Source organism: Oncorhynchus masou, chromosome 29 (assembly GCF_036934945.1).
Source record: "Oncorhynchus masou masou isolate Uvic2021 chromosome 29, UVic_Omas_1.1, whole genome shotgun sequence".
In the NCBI taxonomy this organism is placed as follows: domain Eukaryota; kingdom Metazoa; phylum Chordata; class Actinopteri; order Salmoniformes; family Salmonidae; genus Oncorhynchus; species Oncorhynchus masou.
In genome coordinates, this window is record NC_088240.1 from 32846053 (window position 1) to 32861586 (window position 15534).

General features: G+C 43.0%; 1 protein-coding gene across 2 annotated transcripts in view; it reads left to right on the plus strand.

Annotated features, from left to right (window-relative positions):
• The first annotated feature begins 650 nt into the window (after positions 1–650).
• LOC135519366 (NEDD8-conjugating enzyme UBE2F) overlaps positions 651–15534 on the plus strand; it is an 89926-nt gene continuing 75042 nt past the window's right edge. The window contains exons 1-5 of one of the 2 annotated variants that reach the window (XM_064944555.1): positions 651–706; positions 800–869; positions 6347–6482; positions 13260–13289; positions 15139–15204. In XM_064944555.1, the coding sequence (XP_064800627.1) occupies positions 6365–6482; positions 13260–13289; positions 15139–15204 (214 nt within the window). In that variant the 5' untranslated portion in view covers positions 651–706; positions 800–869; positions 6347–6364. Of the gene's footprint in view, positions 870–6346; positions 6483–13259; positions 13290–15138; positions 15205–15534 lie in introns of both variants that reach the window. The other variant, XM_064944554.1, reaches the window with a different exon arrangement.

Consider the following 15534-nt stretch of genomic DNA (forward strand, 5'->3'; position numbering starts at 1 on the left):
GACTTCTTCAAAGTAAATTAAAACGGATAGCTACATAGACTATTTTATTCCAACTGCCATTAGGCTGTGTAATAGATAGTATTTTGGTCCCTCGAGTATACAGTATATTGCACTTTCACTTTAAATGTTTAGCTAAAGCACTTTGAATGAATTATATTGTGTCGTTTCTGTGTTTTCATGTTTTATGCACGTCTCTTTGAGCATATGACCAAATGAATTTCCCCCTGGTGGGATAATAAAGTTGATCTGAATCTGAATCTTATCATGGTATGGAACTAAAAAACATAATTTACAAAACAATTATTAGGGCGATTTCATGTCTTTTATGTGAATGACTTTTCCGGTTCTGTTTTATGCATTCAGTTGTCGATTGTGACTGCGAGCTGGAACTGTAAAACAGACAACTACTGAAATGTATCCTGTGCTGAAAATGACACAACATATTGTGAGATAAAGCCATGATGAACATGCTGGCATATTTTTCCAACAAATAACCACCTTACCATTTAAAAAACAATAAAATATTGTGTTGTCTACATACCATAATAATGACGTGTTACATATTTTGCCCAACTGTTGCCTATTTAATTTTATTTGTTTAGCGGAACGTATGTTTTGTTTGATATTTGGCCGGACTACAATAACTAACGGAACAATCCCTGCACTTCCGTTAATGACACCGGCAGCGGAGTTGTTACAACTGATTGTCAGTTTTTTTACATTTCAGTATTAACATTTCTCATGATATATTTGAGAGGTTGTTTGGCGACGGAAATTCAGTTTTAATCTGTCGCTGCAGGTGCAGCAAGAGGCTTGATTCCGAGTGTCGTTGATTATGGTGTAGAGGGAGCGTTTCTCTGAGACAGCAGGTAAACAACGGGGCAGACATTAGCTAGCATGTTCGCCTAGCTTGCTAGCAAGCCAAGTGACATTTCATTCGATAAAAACAATAGCTATATAACTAGATATCTCTGGTAGAAAGATAGCTATCACCCTTAGGTGTGCTTTTATGAATCGCTCCAGCTGTCATCCCAGTCTAACATTGTAACACTGAAAGTTAGTGCATATTTCGATAGCTAACGTTGGCTAGCCAGTTGGTAGCTACGTTTCCTGCTACCTACCTAGGTTTCTAGCGGCTAACGTTAACATCTTAATCACTCTACTATGTTGGTATGTGGCTTCCTAAAGTTAGCCAGCTAAACTAAACCCATAGCTAACTAGATTGCGGGAGTGATTAAATAAGTAGCTTCCTAAATATTTACTTGTCTAGCTACCTGGTTAGCTTCATATGTGATGTCATTGCATTTTTAGCTAACTTTAGCTACTACACAGGAAACATTGTGTAAAGTTAGCTAGTTAACGTTAGCTAAATATGTTTACTACACTGTCACAACTAATCTTAGCTAACCTTATTTATCAGTGTTTTCTTGCTGTGTAACTAGCTATGCTTTAGCTATCTGTGCAAGTATTGCCTTCCTTGCTTGCCACACCCTAACCAAGTCCTGAGTTTCACTTACTGTTTATTTGTCAAAAGCATCATAATCCTGGCATTACATAACTATATGGGGAATCTTAGCTTGTTGACTGCCTGCCTTTGTGCAGTGCAGTTCTGTCCTGCTTTCATTTAGCTGAGAAGCTATTAGCCAGGAGTCCCAAAGGTGAATTTTATTGGATTCAACTTCTGACATAAATGAGTGCTAGGAACAGGCAAAAGTTTCCTTGCACTGTCTCTACAAGCCAGAATGTTGAATACAATGATATTTTATCTTACTTTACCTGTTGTCTGTGTGGTTTCCACAGGAAAGTATAATTCAATCAACTTTTCAAGGTGCTGGTAGTGCTTTCAGATTTCTATCACCTTAAGCTTGTGCAGAACCATTTAAACTTGTGCACGAGCTTGGCAAGTATTCTTGTGTGGCGTGCATGTATTTTCTTCTTTTGCCCATGCTTCAGTTGATAGAAATCTGAAAGCACTGCCAGTACTTTGAAAATTGTATTTAATTCTACTTTCCTGTCGATATATTGTCTCACATTCCTACCTGCAAAAGGACCAACCGGAAAGTAAGTACAATGCAATGAAATTAAGAAAGACAGACACTGGTAGCTGTGCTATGGGAAATTAACAACCAATCTATTGTGAACATGCTGTGGAATTACTTACATTGTCTCTGTTAACATAGCTAGGACAAGTGGCTTTTAAGTTAGGCCTAAATGTAGGCCCTGTGCAGACTGCACTTTGAGCTAGCTTCGTGCCGCAGCGAGAGATTTTGTTGGGACATTGGGCAGATACAGATCGTTGGCTATGTGTAGATCCAGTTGTATTAGCTTCCATTAATGTGTTTTTTCTTTCCTTTTATAGAACCACAAGATTACTTCTTTGTTTTATGTGTGTACAACTGTGTGGTGGTGAGAATAAAACTCTGGATATGGAACATCTGCCTTGTTCTTGCCGGACAACCTGTAGTGAGTCAGAAATTTAGTCAATCAGCATTAAGTCACTAGCAGGTAAGGGAATCTATAGCCAACCGCTCAGATGGCTCCACCAAGCCATTTTTACATGCCCAATGTCCCAACAACAGAATCCCTTGTCGGGGGACAAAGCTACAGTACGTGAGCCTGCCCTGTAGTGCTGGCAGGCAGGCAGTGACAGCTGAAGCAGGTGGGGGTCATACTGGGCACATTTCATGGACACACTGATATCTGATACTTAGGCCTCTGTCACTCCTATAAACACAAGCACTCACTCTACATAGGCACAGGCAGCCTAGTGCGGCAGGGCATATTCATTTTAAGATTTTGGGGTTGATATTCTGGTTCAGGTGCAGACATCCCAGGCCTGGTGGTTTTTGTTCCTTTTACATTCAGAACAAGGATGATTTGATGGATTGAAACAACTTCATCATAGTCTGGTATAAACTCTGCCTTGAACTTGTTCAAGAACAGGCTTGACTGCAGTTCTTGGTGCAGCATGAATGCATGCGGATTCAGACACATTCCTTTGTTTGAAACTGAGTAGGCTAGTCAGTCAATGATTCTTCAAATCAAGCTGAACTATTTTAATTATCCCAGGTAGTAGTCCTAGCCACTAGCCAAATATGACATCCACTCAGAGCTGAACTAAGAGAATAACCCTATCGGGATGGCCAGTCTCATAGCGGGCGAAGGACTCGTACAGAAATTACAAGTTGGTCACACTGAGCCGCTGTATTGTTGTGCTTCTGTGCTGCATCACTCCTGACAGTTTGTCGTCTGCTGCCAAGCATTTTGGGGGGATTTCAGCAACACAGCTCCTCAATGGCCCTAGATAACAGTGCATCCAGGTGTGTTGACAGAGTTTAAACCTGCATCATGCCAACCATCTTCTCATTGTAAGACTGAGCTAACTACTGAGAACACAGTAAACAAGCTGATTAAAGTCAAGAGTCCAAAGGCCCATACAAGCTTCACTCAATTGATCTACGCTCGTGGGTGGAGTTGGATTTTTGGAGCATTGGACACCTTTTAGCCCTTTTAAATGATAGGATTCGCATAATATTCGACAAATATAGTACTCAACATCCAATATGGACCAAACTTCTTCCTGCCATTGAGTAAAATGTGTGGTAGCCAATAAAATGGTCCAAAGCCACCCATGGTCCCCCTCACACGCCTTGCCAATCCCACCCCAACAACCACGACAGTATCATTTCTCTGTATCTGACAAGTAGTTTGGAGCTCCAGCTTGAAGTATAGCTTTTTCACCCCCCCCCCCCATTTAGAGAAATGAGCCATTGAAGTTGCTTGCATCATTTACCATAAATCAGTGTGAAAGTGGTTTCCTGTGTTTATTAAATGGATCACAATATTTTCTTTGCAACTTTGTAAAAAGACAACCTTTAAACAGGTCAACATTCACAAAGCCGCTGGGCCAGACGGATTACCAGGACGTGTACTCAAAGCATGCGAGGACCAACTGTCAGGTGTCTTCACTGACCTTTTCGACTTCTCCCTTACCGAGTCTGTAATACCTACATGTTTCAAGCAGACCACCATAGTCCCTGTGCCCAAGGAAGCGAAGCTAACCTGCCTAAATGACTACCGCCAGTGGCACTCACGTCAGTAGCCATGAAGTGCTTTGAAAGGCTGGTCATGGCTCACATCAACAGCATCCCCCCGGGACACCTTAGACCCATTCCAATTCGCATACCGCCCCAACAAATCCACAGATGACACAATCTCAATCGCACTCCACACTGCCCTTTCTCACCTGGACAAAAGGAACACTTATGTGAGAATGCTGTTCATTGACTACAGCTCAGTGTTCAACACCATAGTGCCCACTAAGCTAAGGACCCTGGGACTAAACACCTCCCTCTGCAACTGGATCGTGGACTTCCTGACAGGCCACTCCCAGGTGGTAAGAGTAGGCAACAACACATCTGCCACGCTGATCCTTAACACTGGGGCCCCTCAGGGGTATGTACTTAGTCCCCGCCTGTATTCCCTGTTCACCCACGACTGCATGGCGAAACACGACTCCAACACCATTAAGTTTGCTGACGACAGAACAGTGGTAGGCCTGATCACCGACAACGATGAGACAACCTATAGGGAGGATGTCAGAGAACTAACTGTCAGTGTGGTGCCAGGACAACAACCTCTCCCTCAATGTCAGCAAGACTACATAGCTGATCGTAGACTACAGGAAAAGGCGGGCCGAACACACTTATTTCACACATTTATGTTAAATAATGCAATCGACTTCAATGCTAATTTCTCCAAACGGGAAATATAACATCACCAGCTTCACATGGATTACATTACGAAGGATGACACGGAGACATAACTGATACTGTATACTTGTTGTTGGGGTGGGATTGGTGTGGGGTCCGTTGGCGGCTTTTGATCATTTTATTAGAATCCTCATTGTTGGGAAGAATTAGACCAATGGTCCAAATCGGATGTTAGTATATGTGTGTGTGTATATATGGATGATTATGTGAAGTCCTATAAATTAAAATGGCCAATTTTGGTGCAATCAATTAGTTTAATTTCTTTAATTATATTTCAACAAAATAATGTTTCAGGAATGCAAATGTTACTTTTCCAACAACAGTGTAAACTCTTTATTATTTCCTCTTAATTAGCCTGGCTGGGATTAGTCTACTCATTGTGATCAAAGGTGGGAACAGCTGGGAAGTTAATACTACCTCTCCCCTTAATGTTTTTAAGCAGTTATGTTGTTTTCTGTTATGTCTGGGACAAACATGAATTAGACTACGACAAATCTGGGTCCATAAGGACTGACTTGGGAAATGGTTACTGTTGGGACTTGGTTTGAAAACAACACCTAACCTCTATGCCTTTACCCTAGCCTGCCTCCTGCCCAAGCCACTGGGACATTGCTTACACCTAGCCCGTATCCAACTGCACACCTAAAGGGAATGCAAGGTGTAAGTTGTTAGCTAGAGTTGTTCTTTTGGACAACAGTGTTTCTGTTGGCTGAAGGTCAAGTGCTGGTTGTTTGGTCTCTTCTCTGTGGTGGTAGAATGTAGCCTAGGGAAGTGATTGAGGAGAAGCTCAGCCCATTAAAACACACAGAGGAGCTATCAGACATGGGCTTTGTGTTTTAGAGTAATGCTTGAATTAACTCTGACTTAAATGACTAATCACTATTAAACTGTCAAACTCTATGTAGGCTAAGTAACAGCACTGGCGAAAGTACAATGGAAGGTAGCTCCACAAAGGAGTCTTGTTATAACTGAATACCACTGATTTTGTGGTCTCGCATGACAGTGTTAACATCAAGTAGCTGACTTGGGTTCTGGCTGCCGGTGGCCAAGCTAAGTGATTTTTGGATTAATTCCGTTAGCGCCAGTCTATCAGACATGTTTCACATCACATGTAGTTCCTATCGACAGTGAATGTTGCAGGTGCATGAATAAGTCATCAGGTTATGTGATTGAGCAGCCACTGCTGTTCTCAGCAACTTAGTTGCTGCAGTGGCTTTTGGGGGTGCAGTGACTTTTTGAGTCCCAGGGTGTCCCAATTCCACTGGGCCTGCAGGGGACAAGAAGACACAACTAACACACCCAGCCACACGCTGGTGGGACAAAGGGCTTTGTGGGTAGCAGTTAGCACCTGTTCACGCTCTGGCAAGACCTCACTTCATGTAATGTGAACATCAAGCAAAGGGAAGTGTATTCAGGATTTGAGTGCTTATTTCGTTCTTTTATTTCTCCTTGCATGTTGACTATAGCCTACTACTATTATGAATTGGTCATATTTTATTGTAATATCACTACATCCCAGTCTCTTATGCATCATGTCACACACTGATCCACTGCTGTTATTGTGTGTTTTCAAGAGAGAGCGTAGGGTAGCCATGCTGACGTTGGCCAGTAAACTGAAGAGGGACGAGGGGGTGAAGACTGGCAGGGCCCCTGGGGGCCCCTCCGACTCCTCTCACAGGGTCTCTATCAGGGACCGGCTGCTCATCAAAGGTACAACACACATGACCTTCTGTAAATGTATCTATCCATCTCCTCCAGTTAGTCTTTTCAGACTTCTAGCATCTGTGTGAACCTAATGCTCTTCTCATGAATTTCAAAGAAATTCAAATCTGTCTGTCTTTCTTTTTTAATCTTTTCATACTGTCTTTAGTTCTTTACATTTTGATCTCTGTATTCCTGTTGCTCACTCTTCTTCTCTATAGTCTCACCATCCCAGTCCCTTAATCGTCTGTCCTTGACCAATCTCCTCTAATTTTATTCCTCCACACTCCATGTTCTGTTTCAAGCTCTGTAGTTCTGCTTTCTTTAAAAATCCATTCAAATTCAAGGTCAGAAGCCCATCTTATGCAAAGGAGAATGGATGTCTTTCTGTTCAGTCACTGTGGATGTGCTTTCATCAGTCTCTTCTCTGTGATTCCTCCAAGTATTGTTTTTTTTTATTTGAGTTACATTAATGGCTTTTATTATTTTTGTTAATTTCCTGTGTTGGTCAAGTCAAGACAAATTCCCCCTCAAGGGCAGAAAAAGTTGTCAAATTCTGCCTGTCATTTGAGTTGTCTGTTATGTTTGGATGCTCTTAGCCTACACAGTGCAGAGCCGATACCGTCGCAAGGTCACATTTTACCACTTCCTCTAGAGTTTCCTGAATAGCTAGCTAGAGTCAAACATCTCTGGTTGTGCCTATCTGTCTAGTGATTGAGGAGGTGGGCTTTGAACGTTAGCAGAACAGGAACACTGTCCGGATGTAGCTTCGTCGTCATCCGCTCCTCTAGACTCCCTGACAGATTCACGTGTCCTCCCTCCTCTTTCTCCACCTCCCTCCTTCTCCACCTCCTTGTCTGTAGCTATTACTGTTTTGTGTCTTACCACTGGGGCATAATGTCCAAAGTTTATCCTCTTTTAATCATTCACCATAACATCCACTGAAGGCAGTTTGCCACAAAGTACACAGTCCAATACTCCCTCTGAGATCTGAGGGAGGGAACATGCTTTTCTTTCTGTAAAGGTGTGGAGCTGAAACTGCATCAGTCCAATGAATTGTATTGGTGGAAATAGCCCAGTACCCATTCATAATACATATGCAGTACAGACAGTCCATTCACAATTGTGTCATGATTTATTCTTTTAATATTGCTTGCACAGCACTGTATCGAAGCTCCTAAGCTGTACCTAGAGCAAGATAAGTTACTTCTCACCTCCGCACCGGCAGAGATAGTAAGGAAAGGGGAACACAAGAGTAACCCCTTCTCTCCCCACAGGACTCCCTAGTGAGGTTGAGGTTCCAGTTACTGTACAGTCATCTGAGTTGACCCTTGTATTTATTTACTTTTTTGCACTGTCTCTATGCACATTCTCAGGGCCCTACACACACACACTGACACTCCAACACACATACAAGCACTCATTCCATCATTTGCTCACACACACATAATATAAACATAAACTCAGCAAAAAAAGAAACAGCCCCCTTTTTAGGACCCGGTCTGTCAAAGATAATTTGTAAAAATCCAAATAACTTCACACATGCTCATTGTGAAGGGTTTAAACACTGTTTCCCATGCTTGTTCAATGAGCCATAAACAATTAATGAACATGCACCTGCGGAACGGTCATTAAGACACTAACAGCCTACAGACGGTAGGCAATTAAGGTCACAGTTATGAAAACGTAGGACACTACAGAGCTCTTTCTACCGACTCAGAAAAACACCAAAAGAAAGATGCCCAGGGTCCCTGCTCATCTGCGTGAACGTGCCATAAGCATGCTGCAAGGAGGCATGAGGACTGCAGATGTGGCCAGGGCAATAAATTGCAATGTCCGAACTGTGACACACCTAATAGGCTGACCACACCGCTCGTCTCACGTGCGCAAGCGTTTTTTTTTTTTTTAACCGGGTAAGGCAAGTTGAGAACAAGTTCTCATTTACAATTGCGACCTGGCCAAGATAAAGCAAAGAAGTTCGACACATACAACGACACAGTTACACATGGAGTAAAACTAACACAGTCAATAATACAGTATAAACAAGTCTATATACGATGTGAGCAAATGAGGTGAGATAAGGGAGGTAAAGGCAAAAAAAGGCCATGGTGGCAAAGTAAATACAATATAGCAAGTAAAACACTGGAATGGTAGATTTGCAGTGGAAGAATGTGCAAAGTAGAAATAAAAATAATGGGGTGCAAAGGAGCAAAATAAATAGGGTAGGGAAAGAGGTAGTTGTTTGGGCTAAATTATAGGTGGGCTATGTATAGGTGCAGTAATCTGTGAGCTGCTTTGACAGTTGGTGCTTAAAGCAAGTGAGGGAGATAAGTGTTTCCAGTTTCAGAGATTTTTGTAGTTCGTTCCAGTCATTGGCAGCAGAGAACTGGAGGGAGAGGCGGCCAAAGAAAGAATTGGTTTTGGGGGTGACTAGAGAGATATACCTGCTGGAGCGGGTGCTACAGGTGGGTGATGCTATGGTGACCAGCGAGCTGAGATAAGGGGGGACTTTACCTAGCAGGGTCTTGTAGATGACATGGAGCCAGTGGGTTTGGCGACGAGTATGAAGCGAGGGCCAGCCAACGAGCGCATACATGTCGCAATGGTGGGTAGTATATGGGGCTTTGGTGACAAAACGGATGGCACTGTGATAGACTGCATCCAATTTGTTGAGTAGGGTATTGGAGGCAATTTTGTAAATGACATCGCCGAAGTCGAGGATTGGTAGGATGGTCAGTTTTACAAGGGTATGTTTGGCAGCATGAGTGAAGGATGCTTTGTTGTGAAATAGGAAGCCAATTCTAGATTTAACTTTGGATTGGAGATGTTTGATGTGAGTCTGGAAGGGGAGTTTACAGTCTAACCAGACACATAGGTATTTGTAGTTGTCCACGTATTCTAAGTCAGAGCCGTCCAGAGTAGTGATGTTGGAGAGGCGGGCAGGTGCAGGCAGCAATCGGTTGAAGAGCATGCATTTAGTTTTACTTGTATTTAAGAGCAATTGGAGGCCACAGAAGGAGAGTTGTATGGCATTGAAGCTTGCCTGGAGGGTTGTTAACACAGTGTCCAAAGAAGGGCCAGAAGTATACCGAATGGTGTCGTCTGCGTAGAGGTGGATCAGAGACTCACCAGCAGCAAGAGCGACATCATTGATGTAACAGAGAAGAGAGTCGGTCCAAGAATTGAACCCTGTGGCACCCCCATAGAGACTACCAGAGGTCCGGACAGCAGACCCTCCGATTTGACATACTGAACTCTATCAGAGAAGTAGTTGGTGAACCAGGCGAGGCAATCATTTGAGAAACCAAGGCTGTCGAGTCTGCCGTTGAGGATGTGATGATTGACAGAGTCGAAAGCCTTGGCCAGATCAATGAATACGGCTGCACAGTAATGTTTCTTGTCAATGGCGGTTATGATATCATTTAGGGCCTTGGGCGTGGCTGAGGTGCACCAATCACCAGCTCTGAAACCAGATTGCATAGCAGAGAAGGTATGGTGAAATTCGAAATGGTCGGTAATCTGTTTGTTGACATGGCTTTCGAAGACTTTAGAAAGGCAGGGTAGGATAGATATAGGGCTGTAGCAGTTTGGGTCAAGAGTGTCCCCCCTTTGAAGAGAGGGATGACCGCAGCTGCTTTCCAATCTTTGGGAATCTCAGACGACACGAGAGGTTGAACAGGCTAGTAATAGGGGTGTTAACCAGGTGGAAAGCATGGCCAGCCGTAGAAAAATGCTTATTGAAATTCTCAATTATAGTGGATTTATCAGTGGTGACAGTGTTTGCTATCTTCAGTGCAGTGGGCAGCTGGGAGGATGTGTTCTTATTCTCCATGGACTTTACAGTGTCCCAGAACTTTTTTGAGTTAGTGTTGCAGGAAGCAAATTTCTGCTTGAAAAAGCTAGCCTTAGCTTTCCTAACTGCCTGTGTATAATGGTTTCTAGCTTCCCTGAACAGCTGCATATCACGAGGGCTGTTCGATGCTAATGCAGAACACCATATGATGTTTTTGTGTTTATTAAGGGCAGTCAGGTCTGGGGAGAACCAAGGGCTATATCTGTTCCTGGTTCTACATTTCTTGAATGGGGCATGCTTATTTAAGATGGTTAGCATTTAAAAAAAAAATAATAATAATAATTAATAAAAATAACCAGGCATCCTCTACTGACGGGATGAGATCAATATCCTTCCAGGATACCCCGGCCAGGTCGATCAGAAAAACCTGCTCGCTGTGTTTCAGGGAGCGTTTGACAGTGATGAGTGGAGGTCGTTTGACTGCTGACCCATTACGGATACAGGCAATGAAGCAGTGATCGCTGAGATCTGCGTTGCAAAATAAATTTAGAAATTTATGTTATTCAATTATTGCACCCACACTGCTCGCGCGCCCCAACGAGCATCTGCGTTGCCAAGGGCTAAAATAGAAGTTCTATTTCTGATGCAGATCGCGCTGCAAGTCCTGCCTCTCCCATTTCCTCATTGGTTTATAGAAGCGGGTACCCACGTGCCATCTCCTCATTGGTTATACCCACATGGGTGACTGAAAGACGAACGAGGTCAGTGGCGGTAATGCACCTAATTTATAAAAGTTGCCAATCGCAATATAAAGCCAAGCGAAGAAAAAGCCTGGAAGGAGGAGATATGACTAGAAACGATTCGGTTGACCGTTTAATGTGTGGATTAATTGTAGAGTAGAGGACCTTGTGCATTTCATGGAAAATAACAACTCAATGTTTATATCCCAGGACAAAATAGCTAGCTAGCAACAGCAAGCTAGCTAAATATGACAAATTAGCTTACAAGCTAACTAACTAAAGTACCATAAGTGTTTAATGCTTTTCGACCTGTCCACAAATTAATGTAATTGGTATAGAGTTTGTTTTGATATTTTAACCTGCGTGTCGTGATCGCGTTTGGTGTCGGGAGACAAAATAAATGTATGCACAATGGTGCAGGATGGCACACTCGCACAGCCGGTTTGGGTTCTGTGTAAGACAGCACTACAGGGAGACGGGACGGACAGCTGATCGTCATTGCAGTGGCAGACCACGTGTAACAACACCTGCACAGGATCGGTACATCCGAACATCACAACTGTGGGTCAGGTACAGGATGGCAATAACAACTGCCCGAGTTACACCAGGAACGCACAATCCGTCCCTCAGTGCTCAGACTGTCAACAATAGGCAGAGAGAGGCTGGACTGAGGGCTGGTAGGCCTGTTGTAAGGCAGGTCCTCACCAAACATCACTGGCAACAATGTTGCCTATGGGCACAAACCCACCGTCGCTGGACCAGACAGGACTGACAAAAAGTGCTCTTCACTGATGAGTCGCGATTTTGTCTCACTAGGGGTGATGGTTGGATTCGCGTTTATCGTCGAAGGAATGAGCCTTACCCCGAGTCCTGTACTCTGGAGCAGAATCGATTTGAAGGTGGAGGCTCCGTCATGTTCTGGGGCGGTGTGTCGCAGCATCATCGGACTGAGCTTGTTGTCATTGCAGGCCATCTCACGCATCTGCTGTGCGTTACAGGGAAGACATCCTCCTCCCTCATGTGGTACCCTTCCTGCAGGCTCATCCTGACATGACCCTCCAGCATGACAATGCCACCAGCCATACTGCTCATTCTGTCAGTGATCTGCTATGGCCATCGGCGAGCCCGGCACTCAATCCCATTGAGAACGTCTGGAACCTGTTGGATCGGAGGGTGAGGGAGGGCTTGGGCCACTCCCTCCCCCCCACAGAAATGTCTGGGAACTTGCAGGTGCCTTGGTAGAAGAGTGGGGTAACATCTCACAGCAAGAACGGGCAAATCTGGGGCAGTCCATGAGGAGGAGATACACTGCAGTACTTAATGCAGCTGGTGGCTACATCATACTGACTTACTTTTGATTTGTACCCCCCTTTTGTTCAGGGACACATTATTCTATTTCTGTTAGTCACATGTCTCTGGGACTTGTTCATTTTGTCTCAGTTGTCGAATCTTGTTATGTTCATAGAAATATCTACAGATGTTAGGTTTTCTGAAAATAAACGCAGTTGACAGTGAGAGGACGGTTCTTTTTTTGATGAGTTTACATTTATACTAAACTTTTCATACAATCATCATATACACTGCTGCTACTCTGTTTATCATACAGTATATACTGATGCCGAGTCACCTCACCACTGTACTGTACATCTCCCTCCATCACTCCAGTGTCCCTGCCCATTGTATTTATGGTTCTGGAACTGACCCTGTGTATACTTACTTGTGTTCTTATTTGTATTGCTTGTTTTGTTTTTTTCTCATGTTTAGTGCTATATTGATTACTGTATTTTTGGATTTGGAGTTTGCAAGAAGTGCACAAGTACAGTGAAATGCCTGTGACATTAACTTGAAACTGTAGACAACCTGACTGTGGTACAAATTATTTGCTGAACTGTCTGCAGGTTTACCAATCATATTGTCTTTGTTTTGATTAATTTACCACCTGATTTATGAGGTAAATAATTACTGTAGCTACCATTTCATAATATTTGTTTCATTCACACATTCAGCCTATGAATGGTAACTTTTTTTTGCAGGGGTGTTTTCTAGTAAGTTTGTAGCATTCCAACAACACAGGGCTGAGAGAGAAGGGAAGGGAGCGTGGGATATGATGTTGTTCCCTTAGGATTTGGTGCACACCACTGACTGCGCTCTCCTAGCTACCCACACAATCAGGATTCTTAGTTTTAGTTTGACGACTCTCTCTCTCTCTCTCTCTCTCTCTCTCTCTCTCTCTCTCTCTCTCTCATATTGCAGAAGTTGCAGAACTTGAAGCCAACCTTCCTAGTAAGTGTATGCAGTGCAACATAAAAAAAAGTTGCGGATTCATGTGAATGATGTGTTTGATGTTCCCATGGCTCATTAGTAACTGAAGAGTCAGTTGCAGGCAGCTCCTGTCTGAACACCAGGGGGAGATTAAAAGCCACTGGAAAATGGATGATGATCATAGACCAGTTACTTCTTACTTCTATAGCCAAATACAGTGCTCCATTGATATATACACCACCGGTCAAATGTTTTAGAACATCAAAGGGTTTTTCTTTATTTTGACTATTTTCTACATTGTATAATAATAGTAAAGACGTCAAAACCATGAAATAACACATGGAATCATGTAATAACCAAAAAAGTGTTAAACAGATTCAAATATAGTTGAGATTCTTCAAATAGCCATCCTTTGCCTTGATGACAGCTTTGCACACTCTTGGCGTTCTCTCTCAACCAGCTTCATGAGGTAGTCACCTGGAATGCATTTCAATTAATGTTGCGTCCTATTAAAAGTTAATTTGTGGAATTTCTTAATGCGTTTGAGCCAATCAGTTTTGTTGTGACAAAGTAGATAGCCCTATTTGGTAAAAGACTAAGTCTATATAATGGCAAGAACATCTCAAATAAGCAAAGAGGTCAGTAATTACGGAAAATTTCAAGAACTTTGAAAGTTTCTTCAAGTGCATCCGCAAAAACCAACAAGTGCTATGATGAAACTGGCCCGCCACAGGAATGGAAGACCCAGAGTATCCTCTGCTGCAGAGGATACGTTCATTAGAGTTACCAGCCTCAGAAATTGCAGCCCAAATAAATTCTTCAGAGTTCAAGTAACAGACGCATCTCAACATCAACTGTTCAGAGGAGACTGCGTGACTCAGGCCTTCATGGTCGAATTGCTGCAAAGAAACCACTACTGAAGAGACTTGTTTGGTCCAAGAAACACAATGGACATTAGCCCGGGGAAATGTGTCCTTTGGTCTGGAGTCGAAATTGGAGATTTTTGGTTCTAACTGTCGTGTCTTTGTGAGACACGGTGTGGGTGAACGGATGATCTCTGCATATGTGGTTCCCACTGTGAAGCATGGAGGTGGTGGTGTTGGGGTGCTTTGCTGGTGACACTGTCAGTGATTTTATTTAGAATTCAAGGTACACTTAGCCAGCAGGTTTACCACAGCATTCTGCAGTGATACGCCATCCCATCTGGTTTGGTCCCATTATCATTTGTTTTTCTACAGGACAATGACCCAACACACCTCCGGGCTATGTGACCAATAAGGAGAGTGATGGAGTGCTGCGTCAGATGACCTGTCCTCCACAATTCCCAGACCTCAACCAAATTGAAATGGTTTGGGATGAGTCGGACCTCAGAGTGAAGGAAAAGCAGCTAACAAGTGCTCAGCATATGTGGGAACTCCTTCAAGACTGTTGGAAAAGCATTCCAGGTGAAGCTGGTTGAGGGAATGTCAAGAATGCCTTGATGACAGCAGTGCACAAAGGGTGGCAATTTGAAGAATCCCAATTATAAAATATATTTTGATTTGTTCAATACTTTTGGTTACTACATTATTCCATATGTTATTTGATTGTTTTGATGTCTTCACTATTATTCTACAATGTAGAAAATAGTAAAAATGAAGGAAAACCCTTGAATGAGTAGGTGTTCTAAAATGTTTGACCGGTACTGTATTAGCATAACATAGAGATAACAAAGATAGTGTAGACCTAGATTTATAATGCACACACAGATTCAAATATATTAAGATAACTGTGTACATTTCCCAGAAAATATCAATTCAACTGTAAATGTTGGCTAATAACAACTGAGAGATATGCCCTGATCCTCTCTCTCACCACCTCCCCACCTTAGGTACGTGTAAAGCCAGCTTCCCTGATGAGAACAAGCTACATCACTTTCAGCTGGCTGTCTCTCCAGGTAAGACCCCACCAGCCCCCATCTCACTAATGGCCAACCTGTGTGTATGTAGACCTACATAAATAACAATTGTATAACACAAGTGTGCAGTGAGCTAGTTACTAGGATATTAAGGTATGATGACAGTCTGGAAGCCTTTTCTAATCCCTTCAGTCAACCTTTAGAAGTAGGCTCTTAATAAGTGGCAGCGCTTAAGTAATTGTATTCTCCAAACCGTTGACCTCCTCTGAGAGTTAAACTGGATCAGTGAGGTCAGGAGGTCAAGTCTAAGATGGACTACATCAGCGGTTTCTCTAATTGCTGCAGACTGCAGTGCTTTTAAAGGGCATA